Source organism: Gavialis gangeticus, unplaced genomic scaffold, assembly GCF_001723915.1.
Source record: "Gavialis gangeticus isolate Ggan-Ray unplaced genomic scaffold, GavGan_comp1, whole genome shotgun sequence".
Lineage (NCBI taxonomy): Eukaryota > Metazoa > Chordata > Crocodylia > Gavialidae > Gavialis > Gavialis gangeticus.
The window spans coordinates 11,202,509-11,212,189 of record NW_017729004.1 but is presented as its reverse complement, the minus strand read 5'-3'; the positions used below and the strand labels follow the sequence as shown (position 1 = coordinate 11,212,189).

At 44.4% G+C, this 9,681-nt stretch overlaps 1 protein-coding gene across 2 annotated transcripts in view; it reads right to left on the bottom strand.

The window, feature by feature from the left end:
* OXSR1 (oxidative stress responsive 1) overlaps positions 1-9,681 on the bottom strand; it is a 180,219-nt gene that overhangs the window by 120,507 nt on the left and 50,031 nt on the right. For both annotated transcript variants that reach the window (XM_019508089.1, XM_019508091.1), the window contains one exon: positions 6,419-6,527. In XM_019508089.1, coding sequence (XP_019363634.1) covers positions 6,419-6,527 — 109 coding nt within the window. The remainder of the gene's footprint in view (positions 1-6,418; positions 6,528-9,681) is intronic.

Genomic DNA, 9,681 nt, shown 5'->3' with positions numbered 1-9,681 from the left:
CAGCTCATATCAACACTACCAGCAATCTTCCAGCACTTTCAAAACAAATCAGGCAACTAATTTAACTGTCTTAAGGCACCAAAGTTAAAAAATTTGCCTGATCTCGTCAAATAAGAACAGGCCCCTGGCATATATGCACACATCAACGTTTCTCCACATTGCACTGCCTTCTACTGCTTCAAAGAGGTGCAGGTTTCATCGCTTCTCATAGCTGTAGAGACAACACAAGGCAACAAGTCATTAGTGGATTTGCTCTTTCCACTTTGCTCCTTCCAAATGGGAGTATGTAGTAGTTTAAGCTGCAGATTTAGAGGATGCACACTGTGCCACCTATCTAATAGCTGGAGACAGAGCACCAGACCCAAAGAGGTATAAAAGCAATCTTTACCCATATCACATGTTCTACAGTAGCGTTGGCAAATCCATGGCTTGTGGCCTGCTAGCACCTTTCAGGCAATTTAAATGCAGTTCCTGAAACTGGGGTGCTCTGTATAGACCACTGACTCTAGGACACATACATCTCAAAAAGCTGCAGGTCCTGAGGCTCTAGGCCATGTCAAGATTTTGGTCTAAGCCTAGACAGATTAAGTCTAGCCACCCCCTATTATGGAGAGTTTTGTAACATGTAGATCTACTGCAGGCAAGCACATTCAACTAAAAGCAACCACAAAGGTCAAACTTCCTGCTCAAAGAGACATATATGCCTTGTATTCAGATCTCCCCTGCATGCAGCATGTTACACAGGAAATTTGCATGCAATGTTTCTCCTTTAAGAGAGAGAAAGAAGAACCAAGTGATAGTAAATTGGTCACATGGTTTAATGCAGAAGTGGCCAACTTGTCGTACGTGTCCCAAGTGGCATGGGCAGCCTCTATACGTGGCACACAACAGGCCAAGGAAAGCACGGGCTGCACAGCAGCAGGCTGGGCAGGAAGCAGAAAGCAGAGCAGCAGATCAGGCAGGGGAAAGGGATCGGAGTGGCACTCAAGGCAAGCTAATTTGTGATGTGCCTGCCTAAAAGGCTGGCCACCCTTGGTTTAACACATTAAGGGCATGTGCCCAAAAATAATGGGCACTGTGTAGGAACCTGAAGAGATTGAAGAGGATAGGTAAAGAGAAATACAAAAAACTAGAGCATGGTGCTCGCAGCAGCCAACTCAGTTACACACTTCATGCCACACCCTACACTACTAAACAGGAATGTCTGAGAGCATTACACATGCCTGGGACATTAGACTGAAGAGAAACCCTCCGAATTATCTCTAGTTAACATTAAAAAAAAATCCTCCCCAAGTCACCACATTAGCATGGACAGCCTGCAGTAATAAATCGACTGCTGTCAGTCAGGCAGAGGTTTGGCACAAGTGAGCCAGGCAAGCTGCTGTTATATCATGTGGACAGCACTCTGATTTTTGCAGGATCAGAAAGGCCTGAATAAAAGCTATTCTATGTGTTGGCTTAGGATCTTCAGAGTCTGCTGCAACAGAGTATTTTGCTGCATCAGGGCCTCACAGTTTCCAACTTGGAGGATCCTTAAATGTTCACATCTCAGCAACAGAGAACAACAGAGTTTCACAACCACCTCCAAGACATACATCCCTGTTTTGTCAGCCTCTGACTAGATGAGAAGCCTCCGCATTTCTCCGATTTATAAGATCCAAAGCCCTAATGCAGCAGGATAGGGGATAAACAGAGACACCGAGCAAGCTTCCAGATAAGGAATGCATTATACACAGCATGGAAAAAAAAAAAAAAAACAACACACAAAAAAACCACACACTCCTGAATAAATGCTGTGCTTCATGAGTTTGAAATGCATTCCCAATATATGTTAAGCCACATCAGAGCCAGAACGGTCATAGCAGAATTCATGCTGGATACTCCCTTCTCTTGTTGCATATCCCAGAGGGGAAGGGACATCTGTGGAAAGGTGTAAAACAAAGCAAAATTAAGGCGAGCAGAAGAGGGGAGTGGTACAGTAGAGAAGGTCACAGGTAGTGGAGTATATAGCATCAGGGTTTTCAGATAAATCCTACTTTGACTTCTAACTTGCTTTTCCCCCAAATGCCTACACTAAGTGAACTGGTTAATCCATTGATCTCAACCTTTTATATTTACATTTTTTAAATGTAGTTACCAGCATACAAGCATGCCTCACACTCGTACAGCCACAGAGATCTTATCAGACACATCATCCCATCCTTATGGGGAACTCCACCTTATTACAGTGTAATTGCTATAAGGCATCTGTAGGCCCACAGCTATTATTGCTTAACAGATCTTTACCTTGGAGACCGACTAACCTTGTGCTCTCTTGGATCCTATTTCTGATAACAGAAGAATTCAAAAAGTTAAACAAGAAGCTTTGCCCAAGCTGTGACCTTAATTCGCTGCTTGGCATTAGGGAAGCCTTAGGAGTGATTAGATCAGCGACTAACAAGGAAAGAGAACAAGATCCCTCCCCTTGTTGGAGACTTAAAAAGGCACCTACACACAAGCACGGAGGCACGGAAAGTTTGAACGAGCTTTAGTTCAAGCACCTGCACCACCATTTGTAAAGTGCAGACACGCAACGCACAAGACGCAGCAGCGCTTCAGAGCAGCTCTTGGCACCAATCTAATTAAAGTGCCACCCCCAAAGCATGTGCAACAGCGCCCAAGGATTCTTTCTACCCCTTCCATTTTGCTCCCCTTTCCTGAACTGCTGACCAAGGACTTCAGAGGATAATTAAGGAAAAGGACAAGGCAAGAAGTTGATTAGGTAGGAATTTCTGGAAAAAAGAAAATCACATATGAATACCTGTTTCAAAATGCTGATCTCCTACACAGATTCAATTATGTGCCTCGAAGGAGACAGAGAGGCACTGAGTGCATGATCAGCTGGCAGGTCTTCAACCTCTGAAAGACCTGCACCATTTAAAAAAGCATGGAGGCTTCCCAGGCTTCAGGCTGGGATGGTAAAACCTACTCTGTGCCATAAAGAGAGGTTTTCAACAAGCAAGTGTTTTGCATACTTAGCCCTGGCTTTGCGTTGCAGGGTTAAGACATGAACTCTGCTAGAGCCAGGAGTGCACTGAAGGAGCTAGAGGGTTGCAGTCTGAGAAGGCATGCAGGCAGGGGCAGGGGCTGCTCATCCCAATTAAAAATAAATGAGCAAGCCACATGTTTTATGCAGTGAGACCATGTACAAGGGTTGCATGGTGGCAGAGAAAGAAAATGGCACTTCAGTCAGAAGGTTAGAAAGCCCCCCACCACCCCAGGTGGTGGCTCTGCAAAGTGTGGAAAAACAGAAGTTCAATCTGATTTCTGAAAGAGAAGAGGAACAAAAAAAAATCCAGGGAAAAGCTTGCCTTCCAAGCTACCACCTCCTTGCTACTGCTGTGTAATACCAGACACACCAAACATTTACAGTCGACTCAGGAGAGCACAAATGTCTCTGTACCTCTTAAATACAAGCCACCTGGACTCATCACTTGCTGGCCCTCATTCTTCATAACAACACTTCCACTCCAGTCTGCCTGGATTTTGGCTCAAACCCAAATTAAAGGTGATAAATACTTTAAGACTCACTTAAATCAGAGTTCAGACAAAAAATCTTCTCATTTTGGCCTCGCATACACCATCCTTTTCATTCAGCAATGTGATAGCACAACAAGGCTAAGTACAGACAGTTAACAAATCTCCAGGATGAACCCATTCAATCTTCACAAGCTAGCCTAAACCAAGTCAACTGAACTGATAAGCAAATGAACAAACTTTCACTTTTGATTTTGGAAATGCAGCCACATGCCTGAAGTGCATGGCCCAGGCCAGAAGCTAGGGGGCACTAGAGCACGCCTCCCTGGTACAGCTTGGGCCAAGGCTAGCCTGCCCACCTGGAGGAGGGTGGGGTTGTGGGGGAGGTGCCAAGTATCCTGGGATGCTGGGGGACTGAGTGACCTTGAATCTGGAGGGGATCTGGCACAGAAGTTCAATAAACTGATTTAACCTGAATCAGTTAAAGTCTGATGCTATGTCCATCCAGGTTTACCTTAAACTGGTTTAAACCGCTTTTAAAATGGCTGATGTGCACTGAACTTCTGTTGTGTTACAGATTTGAACCAGTTTCCAATCACTTATACCAGTTTATCTGTAATTTCTATCCCTAGCCTAGAAGACGAGGTACAAAAGTTTTTATGAAAACAGGCCTCAACTTCTGTAGTACAATGTTGGGATTTGATGTACAGCACAACATTGGTGACTGATTTCCATAATGCTGTAACAACTCAAAGAATATTCACAAACATTAGTCTTTTGTTCTCCATGCTACCAGGGTAAAGCCAGGACACATCAGAGCAAGCAACAAAGACTGATCCTCTCCTCACTTCAATCTGTAATGTAGATGGGAAAGAGGTGTGAAAGCAGAAATGAGTGTGCTAGACAAAGTTCTGGCTGGCTGGTGCAGCACTCAAATGTTTGTTGTCTAGTAACAGCTACAAGCATTAAGAGTAATTCTTAAATCTGCCTCCAGAATCAAGGGTAACGGTAAAATACACGTACATGTACATACAAGCTTCTCCACCGCTGTTCTTCGACTCTAAACCCACCTCCTAGTCTGAATCTACCACAAGTCCTAATCTAATGGGATCAAGTGTAATGTGGTTTGTGCAATGTAAGCACTTAACCACAACCAACTGTACAACTTGCCACCAATGAGCTAGCTGCACTTAGTGGGCAAGTGACAGAAGAAGGAAAAAGTTCCCTAGTTTCTCACCAATTCCCGGAGGCATCTACTCACACTTTCAGTCTAGCAAGGTCCGTGCTCTACATTACACTGTCAGTTTGTGTTCAAGGTACATAGGCCCTGCTTCTTATGTATGTGGTATGAATCCTGAATGGTAAGCCAATGGGGAATGCTTATCCACACTGTAGTCTGAAAAGAAGAGGGTGAGAATAAGGCATTTAAACCCAGACGGTATGGCTGATGCTCAGCCACTCGCTTAATAAGGGGGAGGAAAAATTAGCAGATTTTTAAACTCATTTAAATTCGCAACATTAGCCCTGCATAACACTCAGTTCCTGAAAAGCGCTGTGATGACTTTCTACAGCAACTTTTATCAGGGACACACACCAAGTGGCTGTTGTGAAGCTCCTGTGGAAAAGCAAGTTTGGCCAGATTTTTCCATATAGTCAAGTGATGCAGCAGGATGTTCTCCTGGTGATATCGTTACAGATTTAATTATTGCCCTATTGAAAAAGTAAAGTAGAGGCCTCTGATAGCATGATGATTTAATAAAAGTGTACTGCTCTATCACATCAGATCGCCATCTGGAGTCAGAATTGCCCTCCAAACCCAAGAAGATGGCATTTGGGCAGGGTAGGAGCCTAGGCCATAGCAATGGATTCTAACAGAGAGATTCTAGTCCAAAAGTATAGTAGCTTGACACACGGATGCTTGATATTAGAGCAAATGGGGGTGCGGAAATGTTACCTTTTACTGAGACCAATAGGAGGATGATTAGAAGCACATCCAGTATTGCTCGAGGACAAACAGCTAGAAGAACCCAGCTTTGCATGGTGGAAGATGAGGCAGATCAAGCATCCGTCTGCCCAGAAGCTCGCTGCATGGCCATACCACAAGCCTCCTTCCACCTAGGATCAAACACCTGCATTGTGCAAGAGCTGTTCTACTGATCACAGAGATTTGGGTTCTTAAGCAGGGAGGCCAACAGATAAAGAGAGTCAAATCAATGTATTGGCCAGTTAACAACAGCTTATCACCAACAAGCAGCAGGCTTGTTGAGAGACAAGAGGAGAAGGTGAAACTATTGACTAGGAAAAAAAGTCAAGCTTCTCCAGGGGCTGAGGCTTGCTTACTGATGGGGACAATACCACTTTTTGCATTAACATCCAGGAAGACCTGGGCAGCAGAGTCACCTTTAAACTGAACCCATTTCCAAAAGCTTCACCTGGTAACTGGAACTATACCCACCACCAAATTTCCCTGTCCGGTTTTTATGATTTAATGCACATTTTCCACTTCTCAAATGTTTGAGTGAGTCTTCTGCACAGCAAAAGGGGAGAGAAACACAGAAAAAGTGACTATGCAGGGGAAAGTAAGCCTGCTTTCTAGATGAAGCATTACCAAATAAATAGAAAACAATTTATTTTTAAACTCCAGCCTTTCAGTTACTATCATCTTGGGTATTACTGGCAACAGACAGCACTTCTGTTTGAACTCTTGGTATTTTCATGTTGATTGTATCCCTTTAACTTTGAGAAAATTCAAAAGGAACTCTTTGAACCGTTATTTCAGAGTCTTCAGATTTGGGCAAGGGGAAATAACGGGAGAGGAGGGTACAGTACAGCAGAGAAAGAAGGCTGTTTACACCGGCTGCTTCCCATACTCTTCACGGCATCTGACCTTAGGACCACTCACCTCCACTAAGTAACTTCATCACCAGCCAGAGCTCATCTTTCACCACAAACGATGTATAGTAAGATACAATATTCGGGTGATGGCACTGGCTCATGGCTTGAATTTCTTTCTGTGGAAAGAAAAAAGAAGAAAGGTGTTAGTCTTTATATGCCATTCCCTCCCTAGTCTTTATATGCCATTCTTCTCCCTACCACTATCTGCCTCAAGTCAGAGTACTGATGAGGGGAAGAAAAGGACTAATTACAAGTAAAGATGAAAATCCTGAATTGTAATAACCATGCCACCTAACCTGCTCAAGTTAGACCATGAAATTGTCTAGATACAGGACTAGTCAACCTACTTTTGGGTAGTAAACAGAGAAGGTGGGAGGTTAGACAGTTGCAAAAGGCCAACTACAGTACAGAGGAGAAGAATCATGCTGGAGATTTTTGCTATACTGCTGCCCTTAAAATGTCCATGTTGGCTTTCTCTTAAATCAGTCTTTGACTAATTGGTTCTTGAGGAGTCTGAAGCCATCTACAACACCAAGAACTTTACTACCACCACCACCCTCCCTACCCCTTCTCCTATCCCAGGAGTTTCCTTGCTGTTTGTAAGGATGCCTGGGATGGGAATAAAATGGACTTTAAATCCGTACCCTGCTCCCAGCCTCGGTTCCCCCAGGCTTAGGCAGGTGGCTGAGAAAAGAGGAGATGCAGAGGCAGCAGTATGGAAACAGACTCACTGCTTCCCTACAGGTTTTTAAATAGCAGCTGCAAAACTGACCACTCTTGATCATTGCACCATGTCAGGGCATGGCAAAGCTACCAGCCCTGGAGTCTGCATCTGCAGAATTAAAGGAACTACAGAGTCAAATTGGTGCATGGAGCCTGCACAACAAAAACCCTGAAGTTTCTGGAGCGTGAGTTTCTCCTGCTCTAAACAGAAATAGAACATAAAAGTTTGGGGGTTTTTTTCCATTGCAGAATTAAGAATCCACTGAAATTAACTCTACAGCTCTGGTAAAGTGCTGTGCTTTAACAATATATGCATATTTAGAGCTTCCTTAAAATGAAAAAAAAAAAGCTGGTTTCACTTTGCCCATGATGTTAGAACAGATCTTTACATAAGTATCAATAAAGCACTTCATGTCTGGACCTGGTCCAGAGGAAAAATTGGCCTTCCAGATTATATCTTGAGAGAGATGTGGACTGGAAAGCTGGCGTTAGCCAAGAAACTCTGATAGACCTTAATATCAGAGCACCCAAAGTAACTGGCTCTCTTCAATGCTCTAGGAGTCTTTGCACCCCCTTAAATATTTGCTTCACTTTCCAGAACAGGGAACAAGGTTGCTACCTAGTCCCGTCAGTGCTTCTGAGAGGTAAAAGATGATTAAATGGCTTACTCAAGGACACACGCAGTCTGTGCCCAGTCCAAGATTAGACCTCAGGAGGAGTTCTGGGTCCTAGCCCCAACACCAGACCCTTTCTCTGGATACAAGAAGAACTACCCCATCCATAACTTCCCATTAGCAAAACAGTCCTTTAAAGGAAGCGCACATGGTACAATCTGATAACCAAACCCACATTTCAGTCACTTACAAAGGACTCATTTTAAATTGATACCCGATTCCACTTAGCACTCAGCGAGTTTCATTATAGCGCTTGCCATATTGGGTCGTCAAATACTTTATTTTGCTTAACACTCATTTTGCTTAATGCTCAGTTTTTCAGGAACCAATTAAGAGCGCTAAGCGGGGGTTACCTGTACACCGTGCTGGGTGCAACTATACTGATGGGCAGAGGAATTATCAGGAGCAGCTTGACAAAGCCGGGATAGCAGTGGCCCTTTCTTTCTATGTTGGGGAGGGGGTGCCCGCTGGCCAACCTCAATTTGTAGGAACAAAGGAAAGTGATGCCAGCGTATTCTGAGAGATCCACCATGTTTCATTTCAGTACTGCGCTGCCTAGGCTGCAACAGCAATGAGGACCAGGGTCACCTTGCTGTGGCAACTGTCAACAGTTAGACGGAGAAGTAAGGATAGTTGATAGATTAACAATGGGCAGGAAAAAAAAAAAAATACACAAGTAGATGGCACTATACACGTAAGAGCGAACAGGCTGTACAATTTAGCAAAAGCCATGTTCTTCTGTTGGGCAGGCTGAGTGTTCGACTGCAGGGTGGGTATAGGTAGTACAAAGGAGGGCGTATCTATATGTGCATTAATGCACAATGGTTACTGTGCATTTAGTTTAGTACCTGCAATAACTGGTACTATTAAGTGCATAGTAACCGGCATTACTGTACAACAGCACTGACGTGTGCATTTTAGGTGATGCTAATGCGCAGTAGACTAATTCTACTGCGCATTAGCACATTTTTTGCCTGCCATGCTGATGTGCAGTAGAATTAGTCCACTGCACATTTGGCATTTCACGTAGATATGCCCAGGCAGAACAAAACTGTGTATATCAGAGCATACAGCTGCATTCATTGATCACGGAGGGCAGAGTTAAGGTTTAAGCTACCTGCCAGTGTACTCTTCACTTCCTAGACGTTCAGATAGACAAAACTCACTCTGGAAGAGAACAACATGTTACCGGGCAAGCTTCCTAGGTCAGGGTGGCCAACCCATGGCATGTATGCCAAAAGTGACACAAGGCAGATGTGGGAAGAAACACAGGAAAAGATAGGGCAGGGAACAGAAAGCAGAGGAAAGATCAGGCAGGGGAAGGGGATCAGAGTGGCACACCTCTCAAAGGATGGCCCCACTGTCCTAGGTTTTTGAAAAGAGAGAAGTGATCTTTGTAGGAGTTAGCAATCAGAGTTCAGCTCCGGGTTCCTTTCAGGCCCCCCTGCCGTACTCCTGACACACAAGGTGTTGCATGGCACCTGCAGACCCCTGCACTTACTGGGTCCCTCCCAAAAAGAGACAGGAGCCTGCGGATGCTGAGCACCCATCTACAGACTTAATTCTTCATTCAACACTGGGCTCAACCTTGCTTCCTCAGAGGCAGTGGATGTCATGCACCAGCAGGGGTAAATGTCAAGTAATTGAGCCACCTTCAGGTCTAACCAAATTTGGTTTGATTCCCTAAGTCTACACAAGAACACCCTGGGAGAATCTGACAGCCTTAAATACCCCGCTCCCTGCCTGGATCTCAGGACCCATAAGCTCAGATGACCCCAGCTCTGGACCTGCTGCTCTGCTCCTCCCAGACAACACATTGCACAGGAAATTCAAGCAAGTGCCTGGGTTTTAGAGCACTTAGAGTTGACTTTTA